Source organism: Lactuca saligna, chromosome 9 (assembly GCF_052625555.1).
Source record: "Lactuca saligna cultivar CGN05327 chromosome 9, ASM5262555v1, whole genome shotgun sequence".
NCBI lineage: Eukaryota > Viridiplantae > Streptophyta > Magnoliopsida > Asterales > Asteraceae > Lactuca > Lactuca saligna.
In genome coordinates, this window is record NC_136425.1 from 49,936,253 (window position 1) to 49,949,277 (window position 13,025).

The following is a 13,025-nucleotide window of genomic DNA, read 5'->3' on the forward strand; positions in this document are numbered from 1 at the left end:
TCATATTAACTTGAATTATATAGCTACTTTTAAAATTAAAAGTATATCTAAGAAATTTATTTTATTCGATCTTAATATTTATTCTTGATTTTTTTAGCTAAAATAATAATTGCGTTTTTACATTTTACTTAGTAGAAGCCATATATCAAATACTAGTTCTTTTAGTATGAATCGATCACAACTAACTCTTTTTCTATTTAGGGTATATTTGACAAATATAACTAGCAGTTAGAAGTTGGAAAATATAACATTTAATTGAACTAAAGGTGTCTTTTATTTGTGTATAAATGTTTAGTGAAACAAGCTCTAACTAAGCTTTGAAATGTATAAACTTATATAAAATTAAATTTTCGTTGAAATAACTTTTAGACTCGTTACTCTAAATACACGCTTTTACTTATAATCCCAAGTAAAGCTTTAAATCATACAAAACATATACATTAGGTAGCTTTACAATAAAATATTAACAGCGGGACTTGTATCTCTTGAAGCCATTGACAAAAAACGCATCCCTTTAAAGATTCAAGTATCATGACACAAATAAAGTAAAAGTAAAGATACATCTTTACATAATGTATTATTATTTTTACATGCTTTCTCTTGTAGATCATATCATTATATCAAGAACATGATTCGCTTTCTTTCCTAGCTCAAAATGTTAACAATGTCCATAGTGTACATCGTACATAGCAAAACTGAAACAAATTAAATAAACCAAATATATATAAACTTAAATTTGAAGAGTCAAACATGACAGTGAAACTTTAACTTTATTTTTTATGTAAATGAATGATTTATTCTAAATTTAGAGTAATACGATTCATAACGCATTTTTTTTTGAGCTAGATAGGAGATGTTTAACTATATTTTTTATACCAAAAATAAAGTTATTATATTTATAAAGTTGGGTTGGAATATTATTTTGGTATTGAATAAATTAGATCCTACCCATATCTTTGCCTACCCAAATCCCGAAAACCCAACTCAAGTACTCAACCAAACTAAAATGTGTTATATGCATCAAATAGTTGTATGGAATTTATCCTATTTGAAATCTAACTACTATCTGTTGAAACCAATGACCAAAAAAGGTAATCCTTTGAAGAGTCAAGCATCATTACACCAATAAAGAAAGAAAAAGGTACACTTTTGGTTTATTCCCTTACATAAATTACTACTATATTTTTTTACTCTTTATCTTGTAGGTCATATTATAATGTATCTTTTTCATAGTAGCATAATTGGTATACACCGGTGTGTATGTGGTATCAATTTAATTGTATTTTTCTGTTTCTCATGTCCACAATCATATAATAAAAATGCAAGTATTAAACTTCAAAAAGAATAACATCTTTTCATTCATGTACGATAACCACTCATTTATAATGAAGTGAAAGCGAATTATGCGGCATAAGCACCGCTCATCCTGCGAAAAGAAACATATTCCTCCCTTCGTATACAATAACAATACATTCCCAGATGTTCATCCCCTTCTCTGGCTCAATGGTAAAAACCCATGGCGCCCCCACACAATTTGATTCTGTTTCTCCATTCATTAGCCATTTCCATTATGTATTTATACATACAAGGTACCCCATTCTTTCTCCTCCATAACCCACCTTCTCAAAATCATTCTTCATATTTTCCAATTTGTTTTTTGCTTGATTTATAGATTATCGTAAAAATTAGGAATCATGGGAAGGAAGAACAGAGGAATGAGCAAAAGAAGGTCATCCAGAATCGATAGTTATCCTTGCATCTCTTCCTCCATTGCAGACCCATCTTGCTTTTCATGCACTACCTTTAATATCCTCGCTCCTATTTACAAACGACTTATACATGAGGTAAAACCCAAATCCCTGATTTGGTGGTTTTGGGGTTTAATTCTGATTTTGAGAATATGGTTAACTTTTCGGGGAAGAACAGGATCGGAATTGCAGAGAAAGTGAAATCAAAGCGTATTGGTTGGATAGGAATGAAAGAATCTTAGATTTGCTTTTGCGTGAACGATCATCGATCATCTGTCTCCAGGTTTTTTTTTTTTTTTATCATTCCCAAATATTCAAATTTCTTCGTGAACACCGAATAATCGCATTATCAACTATATCGTTGATTCCTAGGAATTCTGGGTTAATAACGAAGAACTCGTAAACATGTACGACACAAGGCTTGGGGATGCAGGTTACACCATTTTCAAGCTTCCACGCACCAATAATCGTGGCGATGGTATATGCTAATAGCTATTTGCTATTCCCCCAAAATACAATTTCATCACATAAACAGTTTTCAAAATTCTACATCAAATTCTTATTTTTCTTTCTGTTTCTTCAAATTAAACAGGCTTACTCACTGCTGTTCATAATGATTACTTTCATGTTATCAACCATAAAGAGTTCCTGTTCAATGATTTTGGTGATCGTGTTGCTCAACTTTTGCATGTTGAAGTAAAAAATGTTGGTCGTGAAATTCTTATAGTCAACACTCACTTGTTATTTCCACATGATTCAAGCATGTGTTTAGAAAGATTGCGACAGGTTACAATTTATAAACTATCTCAATATACTTATTACATCATATATATGTTCATGTTATCTTCATTTCTTGAAATTGAACCTTTTTATTATGTTTTGATAGGTGTACAAAATCTTGCAATATGTAGATGCTTATTTGAAAGAGAACAATCTTAACCCTTTACCCATCATTCTTTGCGGGTAATTATGATTATTACTTTATGTTTTTAGCTATATCATGTTAATATTTAGTTATAAACTATTAACTATTAAGCTACACCATTATTTATTTATTTATTTAAATCCATTTTAGTGATTGGAATGGAAGCAAACGAGGCCATGTTTACAAGTTTTTAAGATCACAAGGATTTGTATCATCATATGATATTGCTCATCATTATACCGATGCCGATGCACATAAGGTCAATTTCGTAAATCTTCATAACGTTTTTTTGATTATTTACAAGTTACAACACATGCCATGAGTTTTCTACTCAATTTTGAATTTTGTTTGTTTTAATGCAGTGGGTTAGCCATAGAAATCATCGTGGAAACATATGTGGTGTGGATTTCATATGGCTTCTTAATCCAAATAAATATCGAGAAATACTCAAAACAAGTTGGAGTGATGCCGTTTTCGGTTTGTTCAAGGTACCCAACAACCCACAAAATAAAAAATAAACTAAACACAAGAATATACATGGAAAACTCCATTTTTTTTTTTTTTTCTAATAATATATATTTTTATCAGTATCAAGTGAGTCGAGCCTCACTTACACGTGAAGATGCATTTGAATTTTTGAAGGCAGTGAGCAACGGTGATTCTATTACCTACTCTGGATTTTGCGAAGCATTGCGACAGGTAACATACAAAAATGGTTACGTTATATAAATACAGTCCGGAATCGGAATTGGAATTGGAATTGGAATCGTGAATTCCATTGTTTGTTTCCATTGCAGCTTAATCTTATTGGTCATATGTACGGGCTAAGCGAGGAGGAAACGAAAGATTTATGGGTTCAAGCAGACATAGATGGAAATGGTGTTCTTGATCATAAAGAATTTCAAGAAAGAATATGGAATCCTATGTGGAGTTACCATGTTGAAAACACGATTAAGGATCAAGATGAGATTTTGAATGGAACCCAATTAAGTTTGGGATTGGGTGTGACAGATGCAGCATTATTCCCATCGGAAACAGAAAACGGATTATGGCCAGAAGATTATTCGCTATCGGATCATGCGAGACTCACTGTTGTATTTTCACCGATTAGGCTGATTTCTTGATTTGTGGAGAAACAAACAATGGATCGAAACGACGCCGCATGAGGATTTGAAGCACATGTCTTTGAGAGTGGGAAAACTAGAGAAGCTTGTTGAAAATGGAATCTCGAATATACTTTCTCACTGCTTTTGAGTGTTGTGTCAGCGTATGCGAATGCGTATGCGTATTGTATTAGTATCTGTATATGTATTTGTAGTTGTACTTGTACAGAAATTTATATCAACACTAAAGGATCAATTTTGAAGATACAATTGTTAAATTTATGTGCTTTTTTTTTCAAAGATTCGTAAAGGGTATCCATGATTTTTTTTGTATTTTGACTATTTGAATTTCGTGTCAACCGGGGACTGTTTTGGAGTTGTCGGCGTGTCGACGTTTGATTGGTTGTATGACTCTCTTCCTTTCTTATCTTTCACCTTAAGCCTTTACATATAAATGGATGGCATTAATGAAATTAAGACTCCATTTTTGTCCAATTGATATACGCTGTATGTACACAGAATTAAAACGAAGGTACTTTTCTAGGAACCTCACTGGCACTTTCCTCTTTCACATACACCACTCGGCTGGCTGACGTTTTCAAGGAGATAAAAACCACCCTTTTTGCAAAACCCACCAAATTTCACAATCGATTATCAAGAACCCAAATGTTTTTTGTTTACAATCTATTGTAAAGCTTTTTGTTGTGTGTGCATCTCGTTCTTGATTTCAATTTCTAGTTTTGCCCTCTTAATATGGACGTCTTACCTGCAAAATCTCTTCCGGTTGGCTACCGATTTCGTCCGACCGACGAAGAGCTGGTGAATCATTACTTAAGGTTGAAGATCAACGGTTTTGATAAAGAAGTGAGTTGTATTCGAGAAGTCGATGTCTGCAAGAAAGAGCCCTGGGACTTACCTGGTATCATCTTCTCTCGATTCTTTATCCCTTTTTCAAAATTCGAAGATGCGGAATCTAAATATTTTAGGGATAATCTAACCGTGTCTTTTTTTTGGCTAGATTTGTCGGTGATTGAGTCCATCGATAACGAATGGTTCTTCTTTTGCCCTAAAGATCGAAAGTATCAAAACGGCCAGCGATCAAATCGTGCTACGGTGTCTGGTTACTGGAAAGCTACCGGAAAAGATCGAACGATCAAGACTAACAGAGGGAGTAGCGTGATTGGAAAGAAGAAGACGCTTGTTTTCTATACTGGTAGGGCTCCAAAAGGCGAGAGGACTCATTGGGTGATCCACGAGTATTGTGCTACCGAAAAGGAACTCGATGGAACACATCCTGGACAGGTAATCGTTCTAGAAATCTGAATTCTTGATTCTTAAACATATTTGTATCTATCTATAACAGCTGTAACAATCAATTGGGAGTTTATAATGATTTATGTTCATCCAGAGTCCATATGTGCTTTGTCGTTTATTCAAGAAACACGATGGGAAGGACGAAAATGCTGAAAGTTTAGACTGTGTTGATGTTGATCAAAGCGATGCTTCTCCTCCTTCCGTTGTAAAATCATCTACTGAAGATCCTCAATCAGAGCCCGTAACCCCAAATTTGACTGGTCAACCAAACATTCAACCTTTACTCAAAGAAAATCTCAAACTTGAAGAACTCAATAGAACAAACGACCCTTTGGACTTTCTCGATCATTCACAATTAATGGTACATTTCCATTTTCTCTTTTTGGGTCTTTCTTTTACTTTTCTACATACCCTTTTGTTGGTTTTTATAACATTCTAAATTTCTATTTAACAGAACGATCTTGACCTTGATGAAGCTCTACAAGGTTTCTGGGATGCATCACCTGATCATTTCGAATCAAAAATCTTCTCCCCTTTGCATTCCCAGATGCATTTAGAGTTCGGATCCGCTTACAACTACGGAATGGTCAACTCCGGAACCGGAAACGAACAGACAACTGGAATGGAATTCTCAAACAGTTTCCTAAATGATTTTCACCCATACAGCAGCGAATCAGATGGTGAAGTCATTCAAGTTCAGGTACATATAGAAAGAATACTTTCAACTTTCAAATGATGAAAACACATAATTTAAAACATTCAACTTTATCTCATTCATATTGTATGATTTGTATCATGTAGCCTATGAAACTTGAAAAGGTGAGCGATGAAAATGTTATCTTTCATCTTCCTCATGAACAAGCACCAAAGGAAGAATCTTGCAGTAGTAGCAGTAGCAACATTGCATTGGCATCCAATGGGGAGGGCAATTTGGGAACAGGAATTATAATAAGGAATCGCCAGCCAAAGGTTGCTAATGGCATAAACTTTAGTAACCAAGGAACTGCACCAAGAAGAATCCGATTGCAGATGAAACTACAAGTAGGGTCAGTTACCCATGGTGGTGATGATCAGCAGCCTATTGTGACTGAGGTGGGTTTTTCACTTTTTGTTATTGATTTCCCTTTTTTGCCACTGAAAAAGGAAAGCTTTATCTTACATTTGTTGATTTGAAATCCAGGAAAAGAAGCATAACCCAGGTGGTAGTGATGGTGAATATGATGAATCTTTGATGTCAAATTCAAATGTGAAGCCAAAAGCTGATTTTTCTCATGGCATGCTAAGTTGGGTGTATATGCATAAGGTGCTTGTGGTTGTAGGGTTGTGTGTAGGGATTGCTAGTTTATGGAAATGTTTGACTTCTTGAGGGGGGATAGATAGGTGAGTGGTTTTATTGTGGATGAGTAGTAGAAACTGATGACTTAAATATATATATATATATATATATATATATATATATATATATATATATATATATATATATATATATATATATATATATATATATATATATATATATATATATATATATATATATATATATTATGTTTATATGACCTATCTATATCTTTTGTTTTTTACCCTAGTTTGGTAAAGTTTTAGACGTATGTATTATCCAGTTGTATGATATTTTTTTCCTGGATTTGGATGATGTATTGATGGTTTAAGTTTTTGGTAATCATAATCAATGAATTACTAGTATCTAGAATACTAGTCGATTCTTTTAAATATCTCTAATAGGTTTCTTGTAATCATTGGCACACAAAACTAATTCATTTTTATAAAGTTATAAACGTTATTTCAAATTTGTCTAAACCAAAAAAAGATAAATCAAACCGAAATAAAATTACATTTTGGGATGTTAAAATAATTATCTGTTAAATAAAATCTGAAAATGATAATTTTTAATGGGTTATTTGGTTGTCTGAATTTGAGAACTATTCACTAAACAAAAACCAAATAAGGTTATTTTTATTCAGTTCGCTTGGGTTATCCGTTTTCAGTTTTTATGACAATTCTACATGCGATGATTCTTGAAACAGAGGAGTGTGGTGGTTTGACGGTGGTTCCGGTGGTGGTTGCTACTTGCCAGAACATATAAAGGATAATATAGTCATAATAAAATAATGAAAAAAGGAATAAAAACTGGCAAAAACATATAAAGGATAATATAGTCATTTCAAGTTTGACAAACATCAAATTCACAACCAAACTAGTTGAAAAGGATGAAACCTGCAAGTTTGAAACTAAAGCAAACAGCAAACCCAAGGGAGCATTTTTGCAATTTTCTGAAAATATAATCAAATTAGTAAAAGATCCACCTTCTGATTAAGTCTTTGCGTTAGAACAAATCTACACGATTATATACATAATCTTGTTCACATTAAGCTACAAAATCATCGCTATATTAATATTATCCTTTAGATTTATTCTAGTGCATGCGTTCAATCTGCTATGGTTAAAATGGTATGAACAGTTAACTGCTTTCTTGGATTTAGTGCAAAAAGTCAACCTCCATGAACGTCTACTACTACTAACTCTCAACCTCTGCCATTTTCAAAAATACATGGACCCCTAAACACTTATATGTTTTAGATTCTTAAATCAAAGACCATGTCTAACCTTGCTGATGCCTTCTTGCATGCCACTAAACAAATATTTATATAACACACATCTTGCATTATAAATAAGTTGAAGTTTCATCATCTTCCAAAACAAAACAAAATGAGTTGCATACGATTTGCAATTCTAATTTTGGTTTTATTGCAATCCATCCTTCACTCAGAAGCCCAGCTTTATGTTGGATTCTATTCGGGGACATGTTCAGCAGCCGAGTTCATTGTTAAAGAGGAGGTCGCTAAAGCATACTCCCAAGACAGAGGTCTTGCTGCTGGTCTAGTCAGACTCCATTTTCATGATTGTTTTGTCAGGGTAAAGACCAATCATACATGTTGCTTATATTATCTGTTATCTGTGATTTACCTCTCACATGATGATCTTGGAACTATCGGTAATATATATTTTACCATTTTTTTTTAATTTGTTAACATGGGATCGTGTTTGGTGCCTCACAGGGTTGTGATGCATCGGTCCTCATAGATTCGACTCCTTCAAACAAGGCAGAAAAAGATTCACCAGCAAACAACCCAAGTCTCCGTGGATTCAATGTCATTGATAATGCAAAAGCTAGACTTGAATCACTATGTCCACGGGTCGTTTCTTGTGCTGATATAATCGCGTTTGCAGCTCGAGACAGTTTTGAGATAGTAAGAAAAAAAAAATTCTTATTTATGGGAATGACTTAATGGGTTAAGCAAATAAAACATGGCTTAATGTATTAAGACATCAATCGTTTTTACTTAACGAGCTTAATGAGTTGAACACAATCTAGACAACTCTACATGGTTGTTTCATTTTTGGACAACTCTATATGGACAGAATGACTTAATGGGTCAAGCCAAACATAGCTTGATGCATTAAAACAATCAATCATTGGCCTATTTGCCTTTTTTTTTTCATCCAAACTCACGTCACAATAAAATGATGAAAATTGTTAAAATTGATGAGTATGTTAAAAGGTTTGTTGGAATATAAAGGTAAAATGGTTATTTAGGGTACGTTTGACACAACTTTTGCGAGCTTTTGAGAGTTTTTAGTTTTTAAGAACAAAACTTTGATTGACAGAAAAAGCTTTTAGCTTTTATTTTAAACAAAGGACTTTCAATCTAAAAGATATTTCAAGTAGCTTTTTGGAGCTTTTAACTTTTGATTTTTATTATAAAGTTTGCAGCAAAAACTTTTAGCTTTTATTTTAAACAAAAAAAACTTATAACCCAAAAACTACTTCAAGTTTTTTGCTTTTTTTGTTTTTATCTAAATTTACATTTTTAAAAAGCTATCAGCTATTTTTATTGAGTATTTTCGTACAAAAACTATTAATCAAAAAGCAACTTCAAATAACATTTGGGAGCTTTTAGTTTTTAGTTTTATCAAACATTTTACACATCCAACTACCCTTACTACCAACTAATTTTACTAAACATACTTTTATGTATACAACACTATACACGACTCCATGCAAACATCATTACTCATTCAACAATTTAGATATTGTTGTAATTTCAGACAGGAGGACAAGGATATGATGTCCCAGCTGGGAGAAGAGATGGCAGAGTTTCACTAATAGCAGACACAAAAGCATTACCACCTGCAACTGCTAATCTCAACCAACTCACTCAGATGTTCTCGACCCATGGATTGACCCAAGAAGAAATGGTTACGTTATCCGGTAAGCAACATTCGATTTTTTTTTCAATTTTCGATACCATCTCTCTATCATTGGATGAAAGTATTATTGTTTGCATCCTACCTCCTTTGATCCCACGACCTTATGAGATTTTGGGTATATTTTTTACTATAGGTGCACACACTATCGGTCGATCACATTGTACTTCATTTGCTAATAGATTGTACAACTTCAGTCAATCGATCAACCAAGACCCGGGTTTGAACACATTGTATGCTAGCAAACTAAAGCGAGAATGTCCAAAAGGAAATAACAATGCGAATTTGGTAGTACCAATGAACCCTAATTCACCAACCATAAGTGACACAGGATATTATGTTGATGTTTTGAATAAAAGGGGTTTGTTTACATCAGATCAATCTCTACTCACGAGCACAAATACAACAAAACAAGTACATCAGAATGCCATGAACCCGGTTCTTTGGAAGAGTGAGTTTGCAAAAGCAATGGTGAAGATGGGTGGGATTGGTGTTATGACAGGTCATAAAGGAGAAATTCGATTAAATTGTCGAGTTATCAATAAATAATGAGGTCAAAAAAATGCCAATTAGGCTCAATTTCAGTGTGTTAATATGTAAATTAGTTTGCAGAATCTCTTTTTCTTATACTAATAAAAGAATACTTTTAATCTCCTTTTGATATATGTCACTCAAATATAACTCATAATATTATGTCACATGTCATAGAGATATATTAGGTAAATCAATATCATAGGTAATGATGTTAAAGATTTAAATAATAGCTTTTAAAGTTTTTATAGAGACATTTACTTTTTGTAATTATTTGTTAAATTTAAAGTTATAACTAACTTTAAAATTTTGGTATATTTCTTAATTAATAATTTATTTGAAATAATTTATTTAAAATAATTGATTAATAGTTATAAAGTTTTACTATAAAGATATTATTAATTTGGTTTCACGGTTTATAAACTAGTAATCAAATAACAGTTATATCATACTCATTAAGGGATAATAATTACCAATAGCATACATTGACGACCAATTGCACAATTGATGTCTTGCAAAATTTCAAAAACAAAAAAAAAATGAAATCACATTTAACAAACAAAAATTGCAAAATTTCAAAAACAAAAAAAATGAAATCACTTTTAATAAACAAAAAAGCTACAAAAAGAAAAGTTTAAAAATGCAACATTCCAAAAGAATGTGAATTCACTTTTTAGCGAAAAAATTGGCAAAAGCTACAAAAGTTATTTTAAAAAGTTGCCTATATTCAAAAAGTATTACTCCTAGCAAAAAAGTATCACTGCAATTCCAAAAAATTACAATATTGTTGGCTTGTTGCTATTATATATATATATATATATATATATATATATATATATATATATATATATATATATATATATATATATATATATATATATATATATATCTTAAAAATCATAATAATGCATAAAAAAAATACTTAGAATCATAAATCTTTTTTTTTTGACTTTATATTTTTTAAAACCGCATCTATAGATTCGTTGATTTTTTTTTTGAAAAAAGAAACAAAAAAATAAATAAATAATAAAAATAAATAAAAATAAAAAGTCGATTTTTTAATTTTTTTTAGGGAATTTATAAAAAAAACTGCGATTTTTAAGAAAATATAGTCATTTTTTTTGTTGTGATTTCTAAGTACTTTTTTATGTATTTTTATGATTTTTAGGGTTTATTTGTTTTTTATATAACCCTTCCCTCTATATATATATATATATATATATATATATATATATATATATATATATATATATATATATATATATATATATATATATATATATATATATATATATATATATATCCAGAGAGCAACTCTTCTCAAAATCTCACTCAAAAGTTGCTGAGTTGGATTCCCATTCTAACTAAGGATTCTTGTGGTTCCGGAGGATCCAATTACAGGAAACCAGGAACGGAGAGCTTTCCCCCCTTTTCCGCCGACTCTTTGGCCTTAAGAACGCTAGTTTTAAGAATGAGTGATTGCCCTTCTCCTACCCTTACTGCCCAACCTAAAAGCGGACAGCTAATGCGTTCCACTTATTAAACAAGGTTCTATGGTCGGTCCGTGACCCCTGGATGTCGAAGGCGTCCTTGGGGTAATCTCGTAGTTCCTAGGGGGTAGAGATGATGGGGCTGGTCCATGGATTTTCCTTCCTTTTGGTGCATTTCGCTCAAAGGGTTGAAGGGAGATAGTGCATCAAGCTGTTCGCAAGGGTTAATTTGATCATCTTCCCCAGGGATCTCGATAAGGGAAACCTAGGAGTGTCGCCGACTCTACTACCATCGATGTACGATCCATACTAGATCTGACCAACTGCCCATCCTACCCCCTCTATGTTCTTGACAAGTCATCTTTGTCTCAGTAGAGTCTTTTAGTAGCATGTTTCGGTCATCTTCCCCATTAATTAGAAAAAGTGTGTAACGCTCCGTTTATTTAAATAAATTAAGAAATATAAGTCTCGAACTAATTTGTGAAGAATTTTAGAAGTCGGAGTTAAAATTGTCAGTCCCGGATTAGTCTTATAAGTATTTATGAAGGTAAGGACCACGTGGTAAATTATCGAGACTTAAGATGGATAGATTATGAGAAGCAAGGGTTAAATGGTAATTTTGGACTTCATTGTAAAGAGTTTTGAAAGTTAGGGTTTAAAAGGTAAACAAATAAGGGTGGAGGGGCTGAAGTTGAATAATCATATCATATGTTTGAAATGAGATACATGATATACCCGTATCCCTTCCCCACGCCATTTCCTTCAACCCTAAACCTAAGAGACCATTTCTTTACTCCAATCGCCATCACCATGCGATTTTCCTTCAGCCACCATTGATGAAGAAGTGCTCGTCATCACCTGCTTGGTTGAGTCCGACCGCCGCAACATCTTAGCCCACCAATGTCTCCGACCCAAGACAATCGTCGACATTTCAGCCGACAACAATGAAGAGCCTCTCGTTGAGGTTAAACCTGTGGGTCGTCGAGGTCATCTAGCATAGTCGCTTCCTTCCCATTGCAGCCGTCGCCATGGTGCCGCTACCGGAGGCGCTGTACGCAACTCGCATAACCGATGGAGGTTGAAGAACAGATCTTGTTCGCTGCTGGGTGGTCGTGAGAAACCGAGAATCTCCGGGTAAGGTTTTTCTGCCACCGTTTCTCTCCTCTTTCGTTTTTCTTGGTGGATAGAAGTCAAGAGCATTGATTGTAACCACCAGTGGCCTTATAACCATCATTTCTGGTTGTTCTAACCTCCTTAGCCACCTAGTCGGTGGTTGGGAGCTGTTGTCTCTTTCTGCCGCCACCAGCCACCATGCGGTTGTGGCTGTGTGCGTGATTTCTGGTGGGTATGACTATATTCGGAAAGATAACGTTGTGTAATTCTTTGTTTAGCCAGGAAATGGAAGGGACTCATCACCACCACCTGTTGCCACAGTTTTCTGCCCTTTTGCTTCCGTTTCGCTGCTGGCTGCCGCCTCGAGCCACCGCCGACCACCATGGTGTGGTTGGGTGTGTGTGTGTGTGTAATAGTTAGTGTGTATGAGTTAGTGAGTGTGTGTATTTTGGATTAAAGCCCTGTAATTGTAATTAGCATGGAATAATGAAAATAATAATAATAACCACCACCGTAA

At 33.5% G+C, this 13,025-nt stretch overlaps 3 protein-coding genes across 4 annotated transcripts; all 3 read left to right on the forward strand.

Moving 5' to 3' along the window:
• The first annotated feature begins 1,358 nt into the window (after positions 1 to 1,358).
• Positions 1,359 to 4,058, forward strand: LOC145018439 (putative calcium-binding protein At1g02270). 2 transcript variants are annotated; one of them, XM_078976329.1, is made up of 10 exons: positions 1,359 to 1,589; positions 1,690 to 1,844; positions 1,927 to 2,031; positions 2,121 to 2,226; positions 2,341 to 2,534; positions 2,635 to 2,711; positions 2,824 to 2,932; positions 3,036 to 3,161; positions 3,262 to 3,372; positions 3,471 to 4,058. In XM_078976329.1, the coding sequence occupies exons 1-10, from the start codon at positions 1,517 to 1,519 to the stop codon at positions 3,795 to 3,797; spliced, it is 1,383 nt and encodes a 460-aa protein (XP_078832455.1). In that variant the 5' UTR covers positions 1,359 to 1,516; the 3' UTR covers positions 3,798 to 4,058. The 2 variants fall into 2 exon arrangements, with proteins under 2 accessions (XP_078832455.1, XP_078832456.1); XM_078976330.1 differs by having other exon boundaries at positions 1,360 to 1,589; positions 1,673 to 1,844.
• A 250-nt stretch (positions 4,059 to 4,308) lies between these two features.
• Positions 4,309 to 6,820, forward strand: LOC145018438 (NAC domain-containing protein 91-like). The gene is made up of 6 exons (XM_078976328.1): positions 4,309 to 4,695; positions 4,795 to 5,078; positions 5,185 to 5,451; positions 5,545 to 5,790; positions 5,892 to 6,182; positions 6,271 to 6,820. The coding sequence occupies exons 1-6, from the start codon at positions 4,530 to 4,532 to the stop codon at positions 6,454 to 6,456; spliced, it is 1,440 nt and encodes a 479-aa protein (XP_078832454.1). The 5' UTR covers positions 4,309 to 4,529; the 3' UTR covers positions 6,457 to 6,820.
• Positions 6,821 to 7,658: 838 nt separating this feature from the next.
• On the forward strand, positions 7,659 to 10,029 carry LOC145014028 (peroxidase 5-like). Its single transcript, XM_078972381.1, has 4 exons — positions 7,659 to 8,021; positions 8,165 to 8,356; positions 9,216 to 9,378; positions 9,511 to 10,029. The coding sequence occupies exons 1-4, from the start codon at positions 7,815 to 7,817 to the stop codon at positions 9,921 to 9,923; spliced, it is 975 nt and encodes a 324-aa protein (XP_078828507.1). The 5' UTR covers positions 7,659 to 7,814; the 3' UTR covers positions 9,924 to 10,029.
• The last annotated feature ends 2,996 nt before the right edge of the window (positions 10,030 to 13,025 follow it).

Coding starts and splice junctions, on each gene's coding strand:
- LOC145018438 (XM_078976328.1), top strand. CDS start 4,530: ATGGACGTCTTACCTGCAAAATCTCTTCCGGTTGGCTACCGATTTCGT. Junction 5,079..5,184: donor ATGGAACACATCCTGGACAG/GTAATCGTTCTA, acceptor ATGTTCATCCAG/AGTCCATATGTGCTTTGTCG. Junction 6,183..6,270: donor AGCAGCCTATTGTGACTGAG/GTGGGTTTTTCA, acceptor TTTGAAATCCAG/GAAAAGAAGCATAACCCAGG.
- LOC145018439 (XM_078976329.1), top strand. CDS start 1,517: ATGGCGCCCCCACACAATTTGATTCTGTTTCTCCATTCATTAGCCATT. Junction 2,227..2,340: donor CACCAATAATCGTGGCGATG/GTATATGCTAAT, acceptor CAAATTAAACAG/GCTTACTCACTGCTGTTCAT. Junction 3,373..3,470: donor TTTGCGAAGCATTGCGACAG/GTAACATACAAA, acceptor TTTCCATTGCAG/CTTAATCTTATTGGTCATAT.
- LOC145014028 (XM_078972381.1), top strand. CDS start 7,815: ATGAGTTGCATACGATTTGCAATTCTAATTTTGGTTTTATTGCAATCC. Junction 8,022..8,164: donor TTCATGATTGTTTTGTCAGG/GTAAAGACCAAT, acceptor GGTGCCTCACAG/GGTTGTGATGCATCGGTCCT. Junction 9,379..9,510: donor AGAAATGGTTACGTTATCCG/GTAAGCAACATT, acceptor TTTTTACTATAG/GTGCACACACTATCGGTCGA.